The 25,670-nt window shown below is 43.6% G+C and overlaps 1 protein-coding gene across 7 annotated transcripts in view; it reads left to right on the top strand.

Annotated features, from left to right (window-relative positions):
* The window catches only part of EFCAB11 (EF-hand calcium binding domain 11), a 156,385-nt gene that overhangs the window by 91,601 nt on the left and 39,114 nt on the right, over positions 1 to 25,670 (top strand). Inside the window, exon 7 of one of the 7 annotated variants that reach the window (XM_042944054.1) lies at positions 22,151 to 23,162. The exons of 2 other annotated variants lie outside the window; for them this stretch is intronic. In XM_042944054.1, coding sequence (XP_042799988.1) covers positions 22,151 to 22,293 — 143 coding nt within the window. In that variant the 3' untranslated portion in view covers positions 22,294 to 23,162. Of the gene's footprint in view, positions 1 to 6,486; positions 7,031 to 20,593; positions 20,616 to 22,150; positions 23,163 to 25,670 lie in introns of those variants that run through there. 4 more of the 7 variants (XM_042944065.1, XM_042944067.1, XM_042944055.1 and 1 more) reach the window with 4 other exon arrangements.

Genomic DNA, 25,670 nt, shown 5'->3' with positions numbered 1-25,670 from the left:
TAGCAGATATGATACCTTGAAACTTTAAATACTGATTCACATTACCCATAAGAAATTATATTTTTAAATAAATGAAATTATTTGAACGCCCTGATCACTAGTTCTGATAACGCTCAAAACCCATGCTTTGTTGTCTAGGATTACTTTGCTCTATTTGCCCAATTCTTACAATTTAGTAATGAGTCATTTGCTTTCATTATGACTCGCCTATGTGCCATATACCTTGTTTAAATTGCTTGTTTGTTTTTTTAAGAAGTTACAACCCACCACTATCTTTTTGTTCTCTAGTTCCAGTATTTCAAACTGTAGTTTCTTTTTGGGGGTGGGAGACTTGAAGCAGGGAAGGAATAGAACCAGCATTAACTCTGTTGTCTTGCCACTCACAATTCTGTGCTCCAGAGAAAAGAAATTGAGGGAATTGTTTTTTAATGAAGGAAATTATGCTATCCTGATGACAAAAACCCTATCCCTAATCCCCTATTGATTTGAGTCTTGGCTATCTATTTTTGCACTGCAAATGACCCTGACACTGAGCAGATTAAAGCAATAAACACTTAGCATCTCAGTACCTGTGGGTCAGGAATCTGGGAGTGGCCTAGCTGGTGGTTCTGGCTCACATCCTCTCAAGAAGCTACATTCAAGGTGTTGGCCAGAGTCACGGTCATTTGAAGCCTTGGCTGGGGCCGGAGGATTCGCTTACAGGGTGGCTCACTCAGACACCTGGTGATTTATTTAGTGCCTGTTGTTTACAGGAGGCTCTCTCGTCAGGGCTGATTGAATGAGCCAGGAGGGGGAGAGCGTGGAGGAAATCCCAGTGCCCGCACTTAAAGGGAGGGCTATTAGGCCTTAAATAATTTGCAGATGTGGCTTAAAACCACCACAGCTTATAACATAAAACACTGTTTGCTGCCTGTGATACTGTCCAGAACGTAGAAGCAACTGTGAACCAAGTTATTCATTTCATTTCTTATCCATGAACAGATGTTGGATATCCGAATTTCTGGTTCTCGCTTTATTGTTTCCGGTGTCTACTTCCTTTTTCCTCTCTTGTGTAACATAACAGATCGTGTAAGATAATGAGGTACGGTGGTAAAAATCATGAAGTGTTAGAATCAAAAGGTGTCATTTTCTCTCTGCGTTCCAGACTACAAGCTTTTCCTGTCTAGAAATCAATTCAGAACGTATCTTCTCTGAGGAACCTTCTTAATGGAGGTGGGAAGAAGTTTGAGAAAACTGTTTCCCAGTGAACCAGTGAGCACCAATTACACAGTACACGTGGATGATTGTAAGAGCAGGTGCCAGAAATAACAAGCCATCAGAGAGGAGCATCTTAAAGGGAAATGGGAGCTTCTCCCAAAAACGGAGCCAGCGACCATCAGATATTTTGTTGGCGATTTTATATATGTGAACTTTCAAAAAGATAAAAGAAAAGTTAGGTCAGTCACAGCTGACCTAACTGACCTCTTAGTGGGATGGAGGGGTTAAAAATCAACCAAAAGGCATTTATTAAGTGAGCCAGGTATCAGGCATCGGGTTTGTACCTAATTACCTCATTTTCAACGAGTTCTCTTTCAATTCTTCTCCATCATCCCCACTCGGTCTTTCCTCCCTCTTGTACTCTCTCTGCCCCACTAGACTGAAACTCTAGGGTAGAGCTGGAACTTTCACCTTCGGTCCCAGGTGCTGGAGGCAGGGCCCTCAGCCGATGTTTATTGTCGTTAAACTTAACAAGCCATATTTATCAGTGAGTACCATTATCTTCTTTTTTTTCTGAAAAAAATGTGCAATTTGACCGAAGGCCCACACTTACCAAGTGGCAGAGTGTGGGATTCAGATTCGGGGCTGCAGTCTATGCTTCGGCACAGATGCTCTTGGGAAGATTCCATGAGGCAACTGTGCCGGAGGCCCCAGGAGCATCCTTACAGATCTTACCTGGGAGAAATTATGTAGGAGGTATTTCTGTGTTGACCCAGAATGAGTCACCGTGGTTTAAGAGAGACTGCCAGGAGATAGTTTTTTGACTGGCTAAAAGGATCTTGAGAATCAGCTGGCCTATTGTGTTTGGGCTAAAAGCGAATTTTTGGTGTTACCTGATGTTTTTCTGCCTCTCAGTGGGATGCTAAAAATTCCTCTGTAAGTGCTAAGGGAAATCCCATCACTTTTCCTATTTTTTTCCCAGAGAGTCTACCCTGGGTGATGAAGGAATCGAACATGGTATCTAGATAAAAGTGGGAACCCAGTAAATAAGGAGATTATGTGTCAGAGCCCTTGGCCAATCTGATCAGTACTAAGAAGAGGTCTTCTTGCAAGAGTTCAGGCCCCAAACTACGGGAATGGAGAAACAGCAGATGCATGAAATGGGGTTTTGCATCCAAATCCAGAGGACCGTAGTGATAGGATGTGCAGTGGAGGGAACTAGGGGCTCCCAGGTTCTGTGCTGGTCGTCTGAGTGAATGGTGGCTCCATTCAGTGTGACAGAGACAGACACTAGGGGAGAGCAAGTGTGGGACTGATGATTGCATCAATTTGGGATTGATGTCCAAGGAAGGTGTTCATCCACCTAGAAATGGGCGTGGAGGTCAGATGGCTCCATTAAAAAGAAGTTGCCCCCGCATATCTGGGAGCGCGCCTGGGTCTTAGATGTGTGTCTGTTGATGTCCCATTTCATGGATTGTTGGTACAGAAAAGAGCCGAATGGCACAGGTAGCCTTTCTGGGCTGTGCTGTGCCGTGCTATTGGCAGTCTCCTCTGCTGCCACACATATGTCAGTGTCCTGGACATCTTGGGGAGCAATGAGTGGCCTCCTGCTTGAGGTTGTAAAAGGGAGTTGCCACATGGCCCGGGAAGACGAGGGCCCTTCTCTCTGCCAGCCTCCCATAGGTTCTTACACAGAGCTTGCTTCTACTCATTACGATCTGGCAGTCTTATATACCTCCTTTTGGGTGGGTGGGTGGGGCGGGGGGATGTTGGCTTACAATGTTGTCTGTATCTGTGTTGAAATGTCACTCATTTTTCTTTTTAAAAGACAACCACAAATTCATGCTTTATTTTCTTGGGAAAATACTTCTAAAGAAAAAACTATAGCTTGGGTTTTCTACGTGGGTGTTGGTGCAGTTGGTTGTAATGAGACATCTTTGATTAGTCACTTGCTAGCTGACTGAATTATTTTAGATGTGCTGGCTTTCTGTTTTGTTTTTGTTTTCTTTTTTAATTCAAAGAGTTATCTTGAGATGTAACACGCTTAGCTTTTAATATGCTCTATAAAATTTCCACCTTATTTTGTGTAGGTATTCATCTGAGAGCACAATTAAAACGTCTGACTTCAGTTCTTTCCTTGCAAATGCTGCCTAACACTTCCGTCTTTCATTAACCGAAATTATTCCTATGTAAACAAATAACAATTGCAGATTGCACTGCCTTCTCTCCTGTGTTATGAGGATCCTTTAAGTGCATTCCTTGTTTAATTATACTCTTAAAAAAAAAATAAACGTGACATATTTTTGTCATTTTGTACAATGCCAGTAGAAAACGAAGGATCTCTTCTTACATTTCTAACCTTTTGCCCCTTTTATTTAATATTCATTTGGAGAGCCAGTGTGGCTGGTGGGAGTGGGGACAGGCTTTGGTTCACACCAACTTGAAAATGTCAGTCCTGCTACTTCTTAGTGGTTTGACTTTGGATAAATTGCTTGAGTACTTCTCTGTGCCTTAGTTTCCTGCATATAAAATAAAGAATAATATTTGCCTCACGGATTATGGAGAATGAGGCATACGGTGCGAGTTGAACAGTACCGATCACATAATAGGTGCTCAATCAATGCTGGCAATGTCTATTTTTATACAGTAGAAGAAGCTGTCTTATCCAGTTCACCAGCTTAAAAGAAGCTTCCAGTCCCATATGCAAAGCAGTCCTGCAGATGCCCATAACATGTTGACTGCTTGTCATTGGGAGGCTTGTCTCTAGTACACTCCTGTACTTCTACTCAAACTGAGTTGTATTTGTTCCCAAACCTGTTTGTGTTGCTTGTTCTCAAACCTACCTATGCCAGGGGTGCCTAGGTGGCTCAGTCGGTTAAGCATGCGACTTGGGCTCAGGTCATGATCTCGCGGTTCATGACTTCGAGCTCCGCATCAGGCTCTCTGCTGACAGCTCAGAGCCTGGAGCCTGCTTTGGATTCTGTGTCTCCCTCTCTCTCTCTGCCCCTCCCCTGTTCACGCTCTGTCTCTCTCTCAAAAATAAACATTTTTTTAAAAATTAAAAAAAAAAAAGAAATGGTTAAGAAGGTAAATATTATGTAATGTGTATTTTATTAGTTTTTAAATTTTTAGAAAAAGCTGTCACATTAGCTGTGGGTGAAATAACTGTTAGATTGCAGGGCGGGAGGGTGGGTAAAAAAAATATTTAGAGGGATTCCACATCTAGATTGCCTTCTAGTGGTCTTTCACTTTGCATACTTTCAGGAAACCAAAGTAGGAAATCATAGGTAATTCATTTCCAGTGTAGTTTATATAAGAAAGAGGAGAAGGCATGCTGATCCATGGACCTGGTCTCAAAGATTGCAGGCTTTGACATAAACCACAGCTTCAGGGAACAAATGCAGGCTTATATTTCAAATTTAAAATTAAACACTTCAGTTATGGATGTGTGTAGATTGGGCCCTGGGAAACAGACCCCGAGACAGAGACAAGTGTGCAGGAGGTTTGCTGAAGGTGCTTCTGGACCCAGGCCTGTACGGGAGCCGGGGAGGCAGGGTTAACAGATAGTGAATTGCACCAATGCCGCAGGGAATGCTGGGCTCACCACCCAGTGCTGGGCATCTGCAGGACTGCTTTGCATATGGGAGTGGAAGCTTCTTTTAAGCTGGTGAACTGGATAAGACAGCTTCTTCTACTGTATAAAAATAGATATTGCCAGCATTGATTGAGCATCTATTATGTGATTGGTACTGTGCAACTTGCACCATATCCCTCAATCTCCATAATCCGTGAGGCAAATATTATTCTTTATTTTAAATACAGGAAACTAAGGCACAGAGATGTGGCAGAGAGATCGGTGCTTGTCCTCCTGCACTGACCAGGCATTGGGTGTGGGCTGCCCCTGGGGAAAGGGGGCCATCAGCCTTAGCGAGGCAACTTCCTCTGGCTGGGGGTGAGCCCCTTGAACTTCTCAGTTGAACTCTCAGCAGGTAACAGTTCCAGCAGCTGGGGGATCTGATGGCAACACCCGCAGCATCCACAGCCTTGGGTACCGTTTTTTATGTGTTTCCTCCCTTTCAACAGACTTTTAAAAAATTAGCCGATTGGCTCTTGGTCCAGATTGCTTCAGATAAGAGCATCTTCACTGATTAGGGGCAACATTCTGAAGGTCTCACCGTGTTTGATGTTCTTTACATTCATCAGCTGTCCCGTTTGTGATGTAGAGAGACCGTGTGGCTTAACGACACTGACAAGTGTGTGTGATGTGTTTGAAGCTGAACTGATGTTTGGACTGTGGACTTTGAAATACTTTCCAGTATATATTGTGAGATTCGTGAGACCTCAAATTTTTGCTTTTTAGGTTTCCAGATGTCGTTGGCCTTTGATGATTTTTGTGGGGGGTCAGCCTCTATTTTTATGCTAACAGTCATCTTCCTTTCCTGCCCTACGACCCATAGGTCTTTATCTGCATAGTCTTCACTTACTCTTCCATCTGTCACAAGTAACCAGCCGCCCTTTCCCCTCAGACCTGCGTCTCTTCATCTCGATCCCCAGGCTCTCAGTGTGAATGATGGCCAATCTCCAGGATGCCCAAATGTCATATCTGAATGTACTCTTTCAATCCTTAGGACAGTTTATGTAGTTGTTCTTGTTTATTTTTTAACGATCTTAACCATTTTTAAAAACTATTTATTGATTTTGAGAAAGAATGCTAACGGGAGGGGCGGAGGGAGGGAGAGGGACGGAGAGAGAATCCCAAGCAGGCTCTGCCACAGAGCCCGACACAGGGCTCCATCTCACGAACCGTTGAGATCGTGACATGAGCAGAAATCAAGCCTCAGACACCTAACCTCCTGAGCCCCCCAGGCACCCCAGCATTTCCTTCCTTCTAAAGGCTGGATAATATTCCATCGTATGTGGACAGCACACTTGTTTATCCATCTGTCCACGGACAGTCGGGCCGCCTCCACCTTTTTAGCTCTTGTGACATACGCCGCTATGAACACGGCCGTGCAAGTTTTTGTTGATTTTTAAACACGAAGTTCTTTTGTTTTTGTCCGCTTGCTTTGCCTCAAGTTGTAAATGGTAAAGAAGAAATATGAATCCCTTTGCAAGAGTGACCGTAAGTGGAGCACAGGATACTCTGATTACCCCCACAGCGTCTATTTTCCTTCTGTGCTTTGGCGTGTGCTGACATTTTAGTAGGAATACTGTTCAGTCTCATTTACACTTAGCCCTTCATTTAGCCATGTTTTGTTGTTTCCTTGGTTTCGAATTTTATCTCTTTAGGTGAATTGGGAACTGAAGCCTTCCATTTGACTTGTGATCTCCTACATTCTGGAAGCTCATACATGTAATCGTGGAACAAATAAAGCAGCTGGAGAAAATCTTTCCTGAACAAAACCCAAGTGGGGCATTTGGGTGAGAGCCAAGATTCCAGCAGCTACAGAGGGAGATGTGAAAAGGCTGCCTATATTACGGCACTAACAAATCACTTCTGGCCCGATAGGAATGTCCTTTAAGTGACGATCAGATAGAGGGTAGGGACCTTTACACATTTAACTGCCTGACCACAAAATAAAGTGTTTACTGTAACCTTCCAAGGTCTCTCCACCAAGTTAATTACTGTGATACACCTGAAGGAACAGCAGCATTGTGAGTGACTCAATGGGCTCAGCGTAAATGGAAATTCTGAAGCTGCTTAGTCCGAGCCTGGCCTCCCACTAAATTGCTGCGGGGTACTAGGCAAGACACTGTGTCTGTAACTCCCTGGGGTTCCGCTCCTCCAACCAAAATTCAGAACCATGACGCAGAGTTAGCTACTAAACAATAGCTAATAATAATAAATGAAGCCCTACGTTAACTGTCTCATTCGTGAGGAGAAAGTTTATTGTCCAAAGTGAGCCAATAACTAAGTAAAATTTCACTGGACATTTTGAAAAGGTTGGTTACTCATTTTGTTCATGAACATACAAATGTGTGTGGACTGACATCAACAAAAGCAAAAGCTTGGAATGAATGTAGGTCTTAAAAAAACGTAAAGGAGCGTTCCAGGTTCTTCACCCTCCGTTCATTCAGCCAACATCACCGATTCCCTGGAGCAGTGCTTCTCAAACCTTAGGTGCTTAAGAGACACCTGGAGGGCTTTTAAAACATCCTTCCTGGGGCCCATCTTCGTAGTTTCTGCCCTCAGTAGATAGTGTGGTGGGGCCTGAAAAATTTGCATATGTCACAAGCTCGCAAGGAATATTGACACTGCGGGTGTGCAAACCATACTTGGGGTGCGAGAGGTCTGGAGACACTCCAAATGCCCGAGTGAAGAAGACGCGGTCATATCCATAAGGCAGATAGGACTAACAGGAATACTTTACAGTGTGAGTAACTGCTTTGTATTACTGGGTGTGCGCGCATGTGTGTGTTTTAAAGGCATCTCAGGGAATGCAGCTCGTACAGAGGTATAGAGAACTGAAACCACATGACGTGTTCAGGGACATAGAGTTTGCGTTACTGGAGCAAGGAGCTCGGGGCTGGCCAGTGGGTGACTGGGGAGAAGGGGGTGAAGGGGAAAGTGCAGCAAGAGGGATGCCAAGAATTAGGTAAAGCTCTGATCACAACACGTCTGTGTACCATAAGGAATCTGGTTGTTTCCTTAACCTGGTAACAAAGGAAATGAAAAAGACAAAAATCTGAAGAATCATAAAAGATTTCAAGGAGGAAGAGTTAACAATAGCATAGAATTTGGCCAAATATAATTTAGTCAGCCCAATAATCTTGCTGAAATCACACTGCCGTTGAAAGTGAACCTCTCTGGAGTCTGGTTTCTTCCATTCTGGTGGTTTTTTGTACACCATGTGATGATTTCTGTGGTCTTAAAAATTACCCATTTTTCATTATTTTCCAAGCTCTTTTTCTATCCAATGAATGGGCAGCCAGTCCAGAATTGTTTACAGTAGTGAACAATTGAAATACAGAGACATTAACAATAAAAATATCTTACAGAAATAGGCTTTTTTTTATTATAGAAGCAATGCATGCTTACTACAGAAACTATAGACCAAAGGGGGGAAAAAAACCCTCACATAATCACACCTGTTATTTAGAAAATCACTGCTAAAACCCCTGGAGACTAAGTTCCCAGATCCTTTTCTATATCCGTGTGTACTCTTTGCTATTGAAATAGGGTCATACCATATGTTGTGAAAAACTAGCAAAACGTGTTGAAGCAGTCTGCCAGTCGTTGGACGCGTACAAAATTCCACCTTAATTCTCGCTGTTTGACATTTAGTTTGTTGAGTATCCCCCGTGGCAGTTCCCTACTCAGAAAGATGAGGAAGAGGAGTCAGCCAGGCAGAGATGATGGGGTGGACAGAAGGACATTCCAGGCCCGAGCGGAGACAGGGAGGCGAGGAGGTGTTGGCCCCCGAGGAATGGGAAGTTTCCTGTGTACCTGGAGCCCAGACAGGGAAGACCGAGAGGCCTGGAGGCTGCAGAGGCTGTGACCTTACCACCAACAGCCTCTGCTTGGACATCCTGGACAATAATTGGCCGGAATTAAGTCACTCAGGAAGAGAGTAGAACAGAGAAAACATGTGTAGCCGATCGCTGAATGGTATTCTTTTCTAGTCACATCGTTTTAACACGTTGTTTTCACCAACGTCATTTTGACTAAGTTGTTTCTGGCAAATTGCTTTCAATCAAACTATCTGGATCCAAATGAACAGGATTTGGGGGCTCACTGGAACCAGCGGTGTGCCAGAGCCGGCCCATGTGGGCTCCCATGCCAGTTCTGCCCATCTTTGCTCAGCTCACATTCAGTGACATCGCCTTGGGAGCTGGAAATCAGCAAGTGTTACAAATCAGGGAATTTTCTCCCATGAACACCAGTTCCCCAGCACACGACATAGCTGAGAGAGACGGGAAGAAGTCCAAAATAAAGGTCTTGGGTTTTGGCTTGGGACTCCAACACTGATGTGGTTTACCAGAGCGAGGAAGCATTAACTTTGGAGTCAGAAGGGCCAGGGTTTGAATCGTAACTGTCATTTTCCTGTCACTTCCAGCAGAGTAATTAACTTCTCTAAACCTCAGTTGTTTTATATATATATATATATATGTATATAAATATATAAATAATATAAATATATATATATATATATGAAATAGGGTCACTAATATTTAACTTACAGATCAGTTGTCAAAATGTATCCTTGAGAGACAGAAGCTATTATGATGATTACTGTAATGAAGGAGGAGCATGAGGGCATTAAGTTGATTTTGTAATTTGAGTTGAAGTTTGAGTTCCTTCGGGAGTTTTGGGTAGAGAATCCTGTAATAACAACAATCGCTAACGTTATGGAGTGTTAATTATATGCTTCTCCATGCATTATTTAATTTAATCCCCAGGAGAACTCTAGAGGTGGATACCGGCGATATAATTACCCCATTCTGTAGTTGAGGAGCCTGAGGTTTAAGTGAAGTAACTTTCTCATGGCAGGATGGCTGGTCAGTGCAGAGACAGGAGTTGGAATGCAGGTTTATCTGAGTTCAGAGTCTGCCTTCTTAACCAGTGTGCATATGGGGTCTCCAGTCAGCAGAGACGTCTAAGGTCCACGGTATCAGTTTCTGAATCCTATGAGTTGTGGAAGTCTTAGCTTTGAATGCGGTCACACTGCAAGGGTCTCTAGAGTGAGAAGAATGCGGTGCAGCCTGGATATGTAAAAGGGAAATACCCTTTAGAAGAGGAAGCAGTGTCAGCAGTTGGACATGCCAATTAAAGAGGATTCCTTGGATTTGGTGATATGACCAACCTCAAGAAAAGCAGTTTGGATAAGATCATGAAAACAGAGGCCAGCTTGCTTTTTGGGTTAGGGAGTGAATTGATGAGGAGGAAGTGGAGGGAACTGGTGTAAAACTATTTTTGAAGACTAAGATGCTAGAGAAGAATTTGGAATCTAGAGAGATATTTCATAACATAGATGTGTTAGAAAGAAATAATAAGTAGAAGTGAAGGCAGAGGAATATGACCGAAGGAGCCAAGTCCCTTAAGAGGCGGGAGGAATGGGATCCAAAACCTGTTTGAGGAACTATGACTGGATCAGTACTAGGTTTGGGCTTTGTAGGTTGAGTGGGCTAGAAGAAGGAACAGGTGGAGCATTGAGGATAATGGTCCATATAACTAAAGGCATGGCACCATAGACTCTAGGCCAACTAGAGAAAAAGTAAAACTAGGCAGGTACTTGAAGACTAAGAGAATGTAGAATGGTCAGGGTCCTAGGAGTCTCAAAAGATGCTGAAAGAACTTGAGAATCAAAGAGCAATAGAGCTGTAAGAGTGGGGAGCTGTATACAGTGGATTGGATCTTGACACTGGATAATTCATACGTAGAGAAGTTCTGTGTCATTGACAAGGCCCCTGGTCTAGCGTGGAAGGTCAGTCTTTGAAGCAGAGTAGAGATGAAGTTTATCAAAATTGGGGAGATCAAGGGACTCTAGGCCTAGAGTTCTGACTGAGACCTGACACCGGCTGGTATCCTCCCGACTCTTCACCCAACAAGACTGTATCTTCTCATAATTCTTTGTTACGAATCCAGATGTTCATGTCTAGAGATGTGCCTCCCAGTGAGGGTGTAAATCCTCCTGATGGAGAGCGGCGTGTTCTTTAATTGGTGCCCGACAGATCTGATAGAATCTTCTTTTTCTCAGGATCCTCTCCCTGGGATGGGTAGCAAAAGAATATAAAAGTCCTAGATCTGTTTCTTCTCCTTCTAGGAGATGCACAGCTTATGCTTTCAGAAGAATAATGTGAATAATAATAGCTGTCATTTGTTAAGCACCTGCTACATGCCAGCTACTATGCTAAGCACCTTATGTAGATGGTATCTTTACAGCCTTATAACAACTCTCCCAGATGAGCACAGATTAGAAAACTCCTTTGCCCAGGGTCACTCAGCCTATAAATGATGGGGCCAATATTCAAACCCAGGTGGTCTGCCTCTAAAACTCAAGACCCTCACTATGCAAAACTGCCTCTCAGTGTCTTGGAGACCCAGGTCAGCCTCATGTAGGACATCAGTATATTCCTGTTTATGAAGGAATGGGAAACTAGCCACCCTTGAGATCCCTTGTCCTTGTCCCATAGACACACCATTGGGACTAGGGCTCCTGACTGGCCTCTATCTCTCCATCTTCAGCCTGCTTCTCCATGGAATACACCTCACATGCCTTTGAGCAACCATCACCCCATAAATCTCTGCTTTCCTACAACAGTGCCCCTCACTGACAGGGGCAGAGAGAGATATCTTCCCAAAGCCCCTTGAAGTTAAGCCTCTGGGCTCATTTTGCAAGAGAGCTGAGCAATGACATGAAAGGCATTTCATTCTATCACTGACTCTTAGAAATATTGGAGGTTTGTTTCACACAGATACATTACTGTGATAGAGCTTGGCTGTTCAAAGTACAAGGAAGCCTTAGTTCAAGAATGCTCAGAAAAGTAATATAAGAGGTATGCCAAGAGAAGAAAGCATTTCTTTTGTAATGATAAAAAATGATTTGTTCAATGGGACAGACCTCCTTGAAAATCATATTAATTTGCTTCTAAATAATTTGCTATTTGCTGAAAGCTGTTTTCAGCAAAAAAAAAAAAAAAATACCTTGTCCTGTACACGCCCAACTCTAACTTTCATATTTAAAAGATGCATTTACGAAAGTCTCATACTTGGATGAACTTCTGATGCATAATCAGAAAGTAGTGATGGAAGAGAAATGGATGAGCACACAATTCAAAACTGTTCTATGTTGAGCATTTCTTTTAGCCTATGTTCATTGACCACTTGATTTTTTTTTTTTTATTTTGACCCGTATCTGCAAGAGTAAAAGAATATTTCATCTTATCTTTCAAGAAGACAACCAGCAAGACAGTTTTGTTTTACCTCCAAAGTTAGGTATCTTCCTAAACAATATCCTTTTGTACCAAATCCCTAATCCCTCTAATCCTGCCTCCTCTAGTGTGCACAGTGTGAGACAGAGCTAGGGAGAAGTAAACCTGCACAGTCCACCCCAGAATGGTCCAGAAAAAAATGTCGAGGAGGATTTGCCTTACTCCTTATCGTGGGGCCTGGGGCCAGAGGGCTGATATCCAAAGCCGGGTCCCAGAAATAATAACAAAAATGCAGCCAGAAAATTGAGTTGCAGCCAGGACTTTATTAACGCACAGGTGTCAGCACCCCAGGGTCGAGGCAAAACCAAGGGTTGTGTGGAAGGCAGCAATCAAAAAGCCCCAGATTAAAGAGCAGGAGAATGAGCTCTGCGGAAGGAGCTCAGGATGGAGGTCCGGTGGGGAGAGCCAGGGCCCCGGGCAGTGTTGTCGCAGGCACCCAAGCTGGCTTGTATCTCCTTCCTTGTGTCATTCATCTGGCCCAGAGGCCCTCTACAGATGATCCATGCCCGACGGGGTGTGTGAGGTTAAAACGACTTTCCTGATGCTCAGGCACTGTTTACCTTGGTTCACACTGCTGACATTTGCATCGGTGCTGCAAAAGCTGTGGTAGATGAACCCACAGGAACTGTTCTCCCGGTCTGTAGCATGAATCAAGGCAGTAGCACAGAACTGTGCTCGTAATCATTTCGTTCTGCATCACCTTGCCCCTCGGGGGTGGGGGGGGAATTGCCAGTTTCACTTAAGAATATCCTTAGTGAGGGACGCCTGGGTGGCTCGGTCGATTGAGTGAGTGTCTGACTTCAGCTCAGGTCATGATCTCGGGGTTCACAGGTTCAAGCCCCGTGTCGGTCTCTGTGCTGACAGCTTGAAGCCTGGAGCCTGCTTTGGATTCTGTGTCTCCCTCTCTCTCTGCTCCCCTCCCCCCCCGTTCATGCTCACTCTCTCTCCGCGTCATTCTCTCTCTCTCTCAAAAATAAATAAACACTAAAAAAAAAAAAAAAAAAAAAGAATATCCTTGGTGAAGCAATAAGAATTATTTTACTAGGGGCTCCTGGGTGGTTCAGTTGGTTAAGCGTCCAACTTCAGCTCAGGTCATGATCTCATGGCTTGTGAGTTTGAGCCCCACATCGGGCTCTGTGCTGACAGCTCAGAGCCTGGAACCTGCTTCGGATTCTGTGTCTTCCTCTCTCTCTGCCCGCACTCTCTCTCTCTTTCAAAAATAAACGTTAAAAAAAAAATTATTTAATTAAATCTCAGTCCTCAAGCACACATCTTTTTAATATGCTAGGAAGTATTTGTACAGCATTTGGGTTACATGCCGAAGCATAATGGTTGTCTCCAGGAAAAGCTCTTTAAGTTGAGATCTGAACTGGCTACTGTTTTAATGAAACACTATTTTTATTTGAAAGAATGACTGACAAGCTATCGTTACTCAGACTTGAGTATTTGGTCAGCATTTTCTCAAAAATGAACGATGTGAGCCTGTCATTTCAAGAAAAACAACTGACAGTGTTTGTTGCCAATGATAAAATTCAAGCTTTCAAGTGAAAATTAGAATTTGGGAAACTTGTATCCACCACTGTGAGCTTGACAGTTTCTCAATACGTAAAGACTTTTCTGGTGAATTCAATGGTGATATTAACAAATGTGATTTTTTTTATATTGTATAATGAAAGGTGTTAACATTTAGAAGATCTGTGTAACTCAGTGAATTAATATTTCTCAGATAACCAATGCATGATATTACAAAATTGTGCTTGGGTAAAAGATCTATTGAAAGTACAAGATATACCACTGGATTTTAATGTAACAAAGTATGAAAAGTTAATTGATATGGTTTCATATTCTACATTGCAGCCAGCCTTTAAGAAACTACCACATATTGAGTTACAGTCTAGCATCAGAAAAGAATATCTGCAATTATCTGAAAAGACCATTAAAATACTCCTACCCTTTCAGCTACATGTCTGTGTAAACTGTATTTTTCTTTACATACTACAATCATACCACCACAAAGGGAATTCAGAAGCAGATACGAGAACCTAACTGTAATTTGTTAAGCGATATATCGAAAAGACTTGCACAAATATAAAATCTCTTCTCGCTGTTTTGTTTTGGAAAATTTACCTAGTTTTCATTTAAAAACATGTTATTTTGGTTAAAAATGCAGTGAAATTATTGTCATTTTTAATGAAGTAATATCTTGAAATTTTCTCAGCTATAATTTCTAGTATGATAAATATTGATAAAGCCTATAAAAACGGAAGCTCTTCAGGGCTCTCGAGTTTTAAGAGTGTAAGGGAATCCTGAAGCCACAAAGTATTGAGAACCACAGATCTAGTGTATATTGAGTACCTACCACACCTGGGCCTGGGCTCACGCAGGGACAGTGTGGTGTACTGGACAGACGTGGAACTTGCCCACAGGACTAATGGTCACCTACAGTTAAACAGTAGTTCCCATGGAGTGTGGGAAGCGCAGTGATGGGAGAAGCACCAGGTGACACGGGAGCACATTGCTGGGGCACTTGGCCCTGTGTAAGGACGACTCCACAGGAAGTAATGTCTCTGCTGATTCTTTTTTTTTTTTTTTAATATGTATACTTTATTTTAGAGAGAGAGAGAACACACAAGTGGGAGAGAAGGACAGAGGCAGAGAGAGAGAATCTCAATCAGCCTCCACGCTCAGCGCAGAGCCTGATGCAGGGCTTGATCCCAGAACCCTGGCATCATGAGCCACAAATCAAGAGTCAGATGCTCAACCAACTCAGCCACCCAAGCGCCCTCTACTGATTCTTGTAGGTTGAATAAGAGTTAGCCAGACAAAGAAGAGAGGTTGGTTGATTGCTTTGGATATATAGAAAAGCATGTACAGATCCCCATGCGAGAGCTCATGGCTTCATTGCAGAAATAAAAGAAGTCGAGTGTAATTAGAGCACAGAGTAGAGGCAAGCTATGAAGCCAGGCTAGAGGACAGCAGCCAGATTACAAGGGGCTTTGTTAGATCAGGAGCTAGGGCCTCCTAGGGGAAATGGAGAATCTTGGACTGTTTTTAAGAAAGGAGAGTGACATCGGATTGTGTTTTAGACAGATCTCCCTGACTATAGAGAATGCATATCTAGGGGTAGGGGGACTGGTTGGGGGTCATTGTGGCCATCAAAGAGAGCTGATGGAGTCTGGGCTATGGTATGGCTGAGGTGTTGGGGAAATGTGGATGGATGTAAGAGATATTTTGCATGGAGAAGTTTACAGATCTAGGTAAATAGTTTGGTTGTGATTAGAGAAGAGTGGGGTAGGCATCAAGATCAAATCTAGAGTTCAGGTTTAGCACTTGGGAGTAATGACAATGTTCACTGACAGAGGGAACATAAAAAGTACAGCTTTAAAAAGGAGACGATGCACCTGGGTGGCTCAGTCAGTTAAGCATCTGACTCCTGATTTTGGTTCAGGTCATGATCCCAGGGTCGTGGGATTGAGCCACATGTTGACCTCTGCACTGGGCATGGAGACTGCTTGGGATTCTCTCTCCTCCTCTCTCTCTGCTTCTCCCCCACTCATTCTTCATTCTCTCTCTGTCTCTGTCTCTGTCTCTCTCTTAAAAACAAAAACAAAAATTGTTTTAATTTAAAAAGGAGAAAGATGGAGTCCATTTGGGCCACCTTCAGGCTGTCCAAGAATAGATGCCCACTCCTCATTTGGATCTGCAGTTCTAAAGTTGGCGGGGAGGTGAATCTGGACTTGAGACATAGATTTTGAGGGACATCAGCATATGAACAGCAACTGAAGCCAGGGGCTGAGTGAGATCTCTCAGAGAGAGGATTTAAGCAAGAAGGGAAGACTGCCTAAGAGAGAACCATAGGGCACACCAACCGGGGATAAAAGGCACCCAAAGAATTAGGGGAGTCCAGAGACAGATGGGGTCATTGAGACCGAGGGAGAAGAGTTTCAAGAAGGGAGGAAGCATCAGGGGTGACCAGTGCTGTCAGGAGGTCAGTAATATGAGCATTAAGAGTATCTTTTCGATTTAGCAACAAGGAAGTTATTGAATCATTGACCGTACCCAGAACAATGTCTGTGGAGTGGTAGGCTCCAGCAGCTTGAAGAGAGGGGAGAGGGTTGGTAGAAGAGATCGCAGAGGGTGTGGGAGGTGGGAAAACGGAGAGGGATTGATTTGAGATTATTATGATTCTGTGGAGAGGAGCCCATTCAAGAGGGAAGATTAACGACACAAGAGAGAAGGGGGAAATCAGTAGAGCGAGGCTCCAGAAGAGTCAGGAGGGGAGGAGATTTAGAGAGCAGGTGGAAGGAAACCATGTCTCCAACAGGGAACCAAGTTCCAATCAAGGCATGATGTAGGGAGGGCATTAGCATAGATTAGTTTAATTAGAAGTAGAGGTTCCACGATGCTCAGTGAAAAGGTTTAGGAGTAGGAGAACAGTGGGAGTTTAGAGAAAGGACCAAAAGAAAGAAGAAAAAAACGCAGCAGCGTGAGGAAGAAGGTGAAGAGATAGGAAGGCCAGAGGGCTCACCAGAGTGACCAAGCTCAGCAGTTATGAGGAGAGAGGGAGGATGCATAGAGAGCTGTATCTTATTTTAGATACTGGTAATTTAATTACAGCAGTCTTATCTTTTTACACAGTGATGCATTTTTATATCACAACCTAAAAATTACTCTCAACAATGGTGATTTTTTTTTCTTTTGCTGAAATGTTATTTTCTGGCCAATTCAAATTATCCTTATGTGTTTCTGTTGTTTACTTTTATGTTCACCAGGTTAAATCTTCAGTTATGCTACTGCCATTAAGAGTTTCCTATGTAGAAAAATCTATTCATTATGAACACATTTATTGCTTCATTGAGTTGCCTATTTAAAATGCAGAGAACCACAAATTAAATGTAGTGCTTTTCCATTTTGAAAAAAAGCAGATGAATGGGTACTATTTTCTTGAATACATCATGTTTGTCTTACATAATTAACAGTCCAGATTCATAGGCTAACAGATGCCAATCCTTGCTTATTTTGATATTTGTTCCTTACTGAAAGGGATGCTTCCTAAGACTTGCGTGTGCCATGCTGTGCATCAGAGGAAATGATAAGGCAGATGTAATGGAGACAGTTGCTTGTTGGGGGGCAGCTAAATGGTCAACCGAGAGGTTGGTCTCCAAAATCTATTTCTCTTGAGGTTAATTATACAAAGCATAAAACAACGTCGTTGAAATTGTGAAATAAAAATATCTCAAGCAGCTTCCATAGAAAATTAACCCATTGACTGCTATTTCCAGATTGCAAGTCTATAGCCCTCTATTAAACATGCATTATCTGTAAGACTTTGGTATTTGTTCCAGAAACATTCTTTAATGACATATCCTAATTCCTCTCGATTTCTAATGTTGGTAAATGTGGGCATGCCTGTGTTGAATGTGTGGTAAGTGTGAACTATAGTATGGTACAAGGGCACCGTTAAATGAGAAATCTGCTGGGGCGCCAGGGTGGCTCGGTAGGTTAAGCGTCTGGCTCTTGATTTCAGCTCAAGTCATGATCTCACAGTCACGAGATAGAGCCCTGAGTCGAGCTCCAGGAGCCTGCTTGGGATTCTCTCTCTCCCTCTCCCATGTACACATGCCTGCCTCTCTCTCTCTCTCTCTCTCTCTCTCTCTCTCTCTCTCAAAATGTTTTTTTAAAAAATCTGTCATTAATGCTTAGTGGATCTAATCTGGAGGTCAGTATATTTTTTTTTCCATTTCTTCCTATTGTAGCCTCAAAGAGGCCTTGTGTTCCATTTCTAAACCCATATAATGGATTCTCCTGTTGGCAAAGCTGCAGCATGCTGATGGAGAGGGCTTTGTCTTTGACACCACGTGGTCCCGCCTAATCCCACCAGGCTCACGGCCCTATTATCCGGTTAAAACCACAAGCCCCTCTGTTCTCTCCGGTTGCCTCATCCCCATTCCACTTTGATCTTCCTTTGTTCGGACCCACCTCCACTTTCCCCTCCTTCAGACTGTCAGAGGACATCTCTGATCATTTTTCCCCCATCATAAATGAACTTTGCCGCATCCTTAACCGGCAAGTAAAACGTTGCATCTGCCTTCTTGCTTTAAGTGGCATTGGGCTCTTTCCTAAGAGCTTTGCTCACATGGTCTTTTGAGCAAACACGGCTCAAGACGCAAGATGCTGTTTGGAGACCATCATTTCCTACCCTGTGACAAACCCTACTCTTTTGCACTGTCATCCACCAACCTCCACGTCACCTGAATCACTTAGAGCCTCCCCCAGGCCCAACGCCCTGACATCATCTGGGGGCTCCCCGGCACTTTAGCTCTTCAGTTCCTCCACGCTCTCAGTTCAGTGACCTTCACCTCCATCACTTCAGCTGTCTGCTCCCTTAGCCGTACCCTGGATCGCTACAGGAAATGCATCATCTCTGAAATCTCACATCCAGATAACTGTTTTCCACGATTTAGAACCTCTGATACAATATTAGGTAGTAGGAATGTTTAGTGGCATCCATATTGCATTTCTGGCTTTTCATAAGAACGTTTTTAAAGTCTCACCACTTCGTGTGTTGTTGCTATATAGGGTTTTGCTGGAAGGAAAAATCCCTTATAGTCTAAATCTGCTAAATTTTTCCATTATAAACAGGCACTGGGCTTCTTTGAATGTTTTTTCCTATACATGTGAGATGCACATATTGTTTTTCTCCCTTAATCTGATATTTGCAGCACTAAATATTTTCTCCTCCAGTTTTTCTCTCCTTCTGAAACTTCTTTCAGTTTAAGGTCTTTGCTTTCCCTTACATCACCTGTGTCTCCTTAATTTTCCTTTTGGTTTTTCCCTCTCTTTTTTTAGATATCTGTACTGCAGTCTGGGAGATTTCCAGTTTTATCTTACAGCTCATTAAATCTCTCTTAAGCTGTGTCAAACCTGCCAGTTATATTTGTTCATTCCAAGATTTTCAGTTGGTTCCTTTTTCTTTCTATCTCTTCTATATTTCATAACCTTAACATTTTTTTAATTGAGGTGTAATTGACAAATAACATTAGTTTCGAGTATACAACATAATGATTAGGTGTTTGTACACATTGCAAAATGATCACCACAATGTTAACATTCCTTATGTTACATAGTTATAACAAATTATTTTCTTCGTGTGATGAGGACTTCTGAGGTCCCCTTTCGTAACAACTTTCAAATATGCAGTATGGTACTGTTAACTAGTCACCGTGTTGTGTATTCCATCCCCAAGGCCTTTTCTTTTACTTTATCCACGATCTTCTACATATTACAGCCTCATCTGATACCTGCCATTCTTCCATTATGATTTTGAGGATTTGAAGTCTTCTTCAGAGTGTTCTGTTCTGTTCTGCTTTCTCAGATGTGAGTTGTCTCGCTCATTGGACTGTCTTGAATCACGCTGCACATCCTTACACATTTTGTAATTTTCTTTTCTTTTCTGGAGGGCAATAACTTCCCTATGGATTTGTTTTACAAGGGTTCCTCTGAGGAGTGGTTTGGAGATCCTTAGCTCTGAAACAAGCCATAAATTAAGCATAACCTGGGAATCCCACTGTAGGGAAGTAACAGTCTCTGAGCTCAAGAGCAGTACAGACTCAGTGGCTAGTCAAGTATAGGCATCTCGCCTTCATTTCTAGTCGCAGGTAATTTGGGGACTTAACCCCAACTGAAATAACAGAAAACTAATCTCATCCCACCCTCCCCACTCGCTGATATCTGTGGGGCATATTCAGTCCCTTTCTTCTGCAGATATAGAAACGCGAGACCCCCACCCCAATTTCACAAAGGCCCCAGAGTCTTAATCATTACTTACCACTGAGGGTCATTCTCTTCTCCCATTTACAGAGGCATTCTTTTCTTGTTTTTAAAAATGGTTTCAATTAGTCAAGGCCCTGGCAAACAATAGAATCTCGTTCAGATACTTAAATTCAAGAGATTTTAATGAAGAAACTATTTACAGAAGTATGGGCTGGAATAAAGAATCCAATAAGGTCATTTGAGAAGGCTGTAACCACACCGAGTCCTGCAGACGCACAGGAGGAGATGTGATTATTGGCCTTCAGGGATAGCTTTCACTGCGACAAGGGGCCTCCTGGTAGAAGCTGAGTTTGGAGGGAAGGAGCCACTGTTAGAAAGCAGGCCCGAAACAGGGAGGGAGCAGGAAACAAATATCCCATCCTATCTCTTCATACCCTCCTATCTCTTGCTGGTACCTTATGCCGGCCAAATGCAACTAGAAGGGAGGGAGCCCAAGTCATGTAATCCGGAGGGGCACAGAGCAAAGCAGAGAATGCAAATAGAAAATAAACAGAACAAGGCTTATGGGATTTCACAAAATATTTTACCTGTTATTTCTGTATGTTGCCTCAGACTGAGAATTTTCAGTAAGTGTTTACTCTGCCATGTTGACTCAGAAATCTAAGAATCCCTATTTCAACCTCTTACCCAGATGACCCCCTCGTTCAGGCATACCCCTGACATTGGCACGCCTGGGACAAAAGTACATGTGGGATCCCACGCGTATGTGTGTGCATATGTCTATCTATCTATATAGCGTATCTATCTATATATTGTAAAGCAAGGTAAGCTATTAAATTTGTTCTCTCTTCCTACCTTGAAAAATATACTTTAGTAACAAGCTAGAAGGCAAAGGTTTGATTTAGAAACCATCAATTCCTTGAAGGTCCACATGGGACATCAGTGGCCCCTGTCCCCTGGCTCTGCTCCCAGTGGCAAGGGGTCTCACACACTTATGTGAACAGCATCCCTCACTCCAAGCTTCATCCACATCTCTTACAAACAGCCACCCTTTGAGGAGGCCCCCGGGAAGAGGCCCACAGAGGCACTGAACGTGGGCCTAGGGCTTTTTGGGTTGGGAATCCATCCTAGGGCCCCAGGTACCTGGAATGTCCTCTCAAAGGTGGAGGGTGTAGGCTCGGGTCGGCCCATCCTGCAGATTCTTTGTTATATGGAGAGGGGTGTAGCCAGTTAAGGGCCAGAGCAGAGCCCTTCCAGAATGTGGGGTCCAGGGCAGGGTCCCGTCTGGCCCGGGCCTAGTACTGGTCCCATTACACTTGATCTGAACTTCATCAGGCCCTCCAGTCCCTTCCCCCTCTGTGTTTTTCTCGGACGGTGAGGCTCATGTGGGGCTGCCTTCCTTCCCTGTCTAGGGTCTAGACTCTTGGCGATGCCCTCAACTTCCCAGCACCCCCCGCCGCCTGTTCCTCCATCACTCCAGCCTGGCAAAACCACAGCCACAGCTCAGCTCGACTCTCTGTCTCCTGCCTTCCACTGAGGTTCCTGAGTGCCTACAGTATACACAGGATACACGGTATAAACGCGTTCATCCCACCTGGGCCTCTGTGCCGCCATGGGTCCTTCTTCATTCTCCAGGCAGCTCTTTCCTGGTTCCCACAGGAGTATTTTCAAACCTTTGCCGCTTATGTCGGGCTCCTGCCCCACCATCTTCCCTGTCACACTCACCAAGTGGCCTTGCTCCCCATTTCTTAAGAAAATTGACGTTTTAGGGCATCTGGGTGGTTCCGTCAGTTAGGTATTCAACTTCAGCTTAGGTCATGATCTTGTAGTTCGTGGGTTCGAGCCCCTCATCGGGCTCTGTGCTGACAGTGTGGAGCCTTGCTTGGGATTTCACCCTGCCTCTCTCTCTCTCTCTCTCTCTCTCTTTCTTTCTCTCTCTTTCCTCCCTCTCTTCCTCTCTGCCCCTGCCCCACCTGTGCACACACTCTCTCAAAATAAATAAATCAACTTAAAAAAAATCCAGGAGCACCTGGATGGCTGAGTCGGTTAAGCGTCCAACTTCGGCTCAGGTCATGATCTCACAGTTCATCAGTTCAAGCGTCGGGCTCTGTGCTGACAGCTCAGAGCCTGGAGCCTGCTTCGTATTCTGTGTCTCCCTCTCTGTCTTCCCTTCCCCCACTCATATTCTCTCTCTCTCTCTCTCTCTCAAAATTAAATAAGCATTAAAAACACTTTTTTTTTAACCCAGGCTTTAAGAAAAAGGAAGAAAGAAAATTGAAGTTCTCCAAGCAGGAGTGTCTTTCACTCTCTGCTCCCTCTGCGTTTCTACTGTATGTTGTCCATAAGGACCATGGTGATGAGGAGGCTGGAGATCCCACCACTCACCACTGACCTGCCACTACGAGTCCTTCCCTCCTGCCACAGTGGTGAAGGTGCTGTTCCCTCTGCCCCACAGTGTCGGATAGACCCTTCCACAGGAGCCCCTGTCTGCTTCCTGTGGACCGAGTGCATCAGTTAGCCACTCTGTCTGAAGCTACGCGTTTAGGCCATGCCCACCCCTCTGTTCTCACATCCAAATCCCTTCCGGTCCACTGCGACCTCTTTTCTGCCCCAGGGATGCCGCCGTAACTGCTCTGACCAGGCTCGACAATGGCCTCTTTGCTGCTAAATCCAGCGGCTGCTTTAGTTGCTCTCCGTAGCATTTGACACATACAAGCTCACCCCCTCCTAACCATGCTCTTTGCCCTTGACCTCCACGCTCTTCTGCTCTCCTGGCCAACTTTCCCAGTCTCCTTCCCTTGAGTGAGTCTCCCTCAGAGTCCCGCCCTCACCTGCTTCCCTTCTTACTCATGATACCCCCAGAGCCTGACCCGTGCAAGGTGCTCAGTCAGTTTCAAATGACATGCGCAAATCAAGCTGCTGGTTTCAAATTCAAGCGATATACTCAAAAGTCTTTAAAAGTTTAAGCAAGAAGGAGCAAACTTTTTTCATAAGGATACGCATTTCCAATTATAAATGATGTATTACTTATTGCAACTGGAGTCCACTGAGGGGAAAAAACCATAATAGCTTATTTCAGAACTAATATGGCTATACGTTAGCAACAGAAATGATGTAGCTATCTTATTAGAAATACAACAAAGAGATTACTTAGCAGCTGTCTACCCACACTGTCATTTCATTTTGCTCTGTGGTTTTTGGCAGAGAATCTAAAGAAGAAGAAAAAAATAATTAAGCCACTCTCTGTTCTCTCAGACTAAATGATCTCTGCTGTTCTGAGAAACAAATCTTAAAAGACAATGTGTGTTCCATGATTATTGGAAATAGTACATCTTCAGAGTATTTTTTCCCCCTGGAGACGTGCGGTTAAACGCGATGGCCCCTTCCCGTCCAGGTCTTGTAAAGTTTCTCATAGCTTTATGTGCCATACGCAGAAGTTGAGGGCCCAACGCCGGCCTGGGGGCCATCATTAGATCTTGAAACCCACTTTGAAAGAAAGAATTCCACAGAGATCTATTTAGGGCTCTCTTTTCATTGAGATAAAGAGGTACCACATGTAGAGCATTCATTTGTTTATTCATTCATTCAACAAATAATTATGTTAATAGCCACTTACAGTCATCTTAGAATGGATATTATTTAATGTGTGGAAAGCTGCTTGGCAAAAGAGATGCTGAGTTTATTTTTAACTTTCTTGGGTCTTTACCTGCCAAGGTTTCTTTCCCCCACCTTCAGACTGTGAGCAGCATCCACTCTGCATAGGCACATGTGTTGTGTTGTCAGGATTCCATCTCTCCCTGCCATAGTCATCGGAACAATGACCTGGGTCATGGTAGCTTTGCGCTACTTCTGTGCTTAAGCAGAAGGAAAGTTCTTATCAGTCCAGGAAAATTAAATCAGAAGTCAGGACTCCATTGCCTGCTGATTTGTACAGTTCACCCATTTACAGCCTGAGTATGAACTAAAAAAGTAATGTGACCACTTCAATTTTTATGCACATGAGCAAGAACATGAATCTGGCTAACAGATAGTTGAGACATGTGCAGAATTCATGGGGGAAAATATTCCTGCTCTCAAAGCACATGGCAGAACTGAATACGGCACATAGCCCGGGGAAGGAACTCGATGCGTGTCAGTATAAGAGTGTAAAAGTCATTGTCCCCAGTGACATAAATGTGTGACTGTGGCTGTGTGTGAGGTCATGGGGAGTGGTGAGGCTTATGCCAAACCGAAGAGCTCCCAAGTTGCCTAAAGGCATCCATCCAATGTTTACAGCAGCACTATAAACAACAGCTAAACCATGGAGAGAGCCCCTGTGTCCATCGACGGATGAATGGATAAAGAAGACACACACACACACACACACACACACACACACACACACACACACACACACTGGAATATTACTCAGCCATCAAAAGGAATGAAATCTTGCCATTTGCAATGACGTGGATGGAGCTAGAATGTTTTATGCTAAGTGAAATAAGTCAGAGGAAGACAAATGCCATATGATTTCATTCATATGTGGAAGTTAAGAGACAAAACAGTTGAACATAGAGGAAGGGGGAGAAAAGAGAGAGAAGTGGGGAGTAACCCAGAAGAGACTCTTAATGATAGAGAACACACTGAGAGTTGCTGGAGGGGAGGTGGGCGGGGATGGGCTAAGTGGGTGATGGGTATTAACAAGGGCACTTGCTATGAGCACTGGGTGTTGTATGTAAGTGATGAATCACTGAATTCTACACCTGAAACCAACTTAACCATATATGTTAAATAACTAGAATTTCGATAAAAACTTGAAAAAAGAAACTGATAAACCCTATGCCAGCCATACAAAGACATGTGTTCAATCCTGCCCAAGATTGAGTTTTCAATCTCTGTATCATGCCTGTCCCTTGACTTATTTCCTGTCTTCCCCTTGCGGTTGCCTTGGTTCACTCTTCCTCTTCCCAGTGCCGGTCACCCCAGATCTCCTGCTTGCTGCCTCAGACAAAAGCTGCAATCAGAAAATTTCTACCTGTCTCAGAGAACAGCCTTTACACAATGTGCCTGGGTTTGAGAGTATTGGCGTGTGTATGAACCAAGCAGCATTTAAAACCCTATAAAGGGACATCTGGGTGGCTCAGTCAGTTAAGCATCTGACTTCAGCTCAGGCCATGATCTGTCTCATAGTTTGTGAGTTCAAGCCCCACGTTGGGCTGTCTGCTGTCAGGGCAGAGCCCACTTTGGATCCTCTCTGTCCCTCTCTCTCTGCACCCACCCACCCCCCCCCCCCTGCTCTCCCTCTATCTCTCTCAAAAATGAATAAACATTAAAAAAAATTTTTTTTAAATAAAGGGGCACCTGGGTGGCTCAGTCAGTTAAGCATCCGACTTTTGCTCATGTCATGATCTCACAGTTCATGGGTTCAAGACCTACATCAGGCTCTGTGCTGACAGTTCAGAGCCTGGAGCCTGCTTCAGATCCTGTGTCTCCCTCTCTCTCTGTGCCCCTCCTCCACTTAGGCTCTGTCTCTCTTTCAAAAATAAACGTCAAAAACACTTTTTTAATAAAAATTAAAAATAAAACACTGTAAAATTTTTTCAATCTTTGTTAGTTTTTATATTACATATATGATACATGTTCTTTATTGAAAATTTCTAGTAATACAGAAATAAATAAAGTAAAATGTGCTCATTCCTTTCTCCCCTCTGCCAATCCCATTCCGCAGATAGATACAATTAGCTGTCTGTGGTGTATATATCCAGATTTTTTTCTGGGCATATAAG

The sequence above is a fragment of the Panthera leo genome, chromosome B3 (assembly GCF_018350215.1).
Source record: "Panthera leo isolate Ple1 chromosome B3, P.leo_Ple1_pat1.1, whole genome shotgun sequence".
NCBI lineage: Eukaryota > Metazoa > Chordata > Mammalia > Carnivora > Felidae > Panthera > Panthera leo.
The sequence above is the reverse complement of the archived record's forward strand: the minus strand, read 5'-3'. Positions and strand labels throughout refer to the sequence as shown.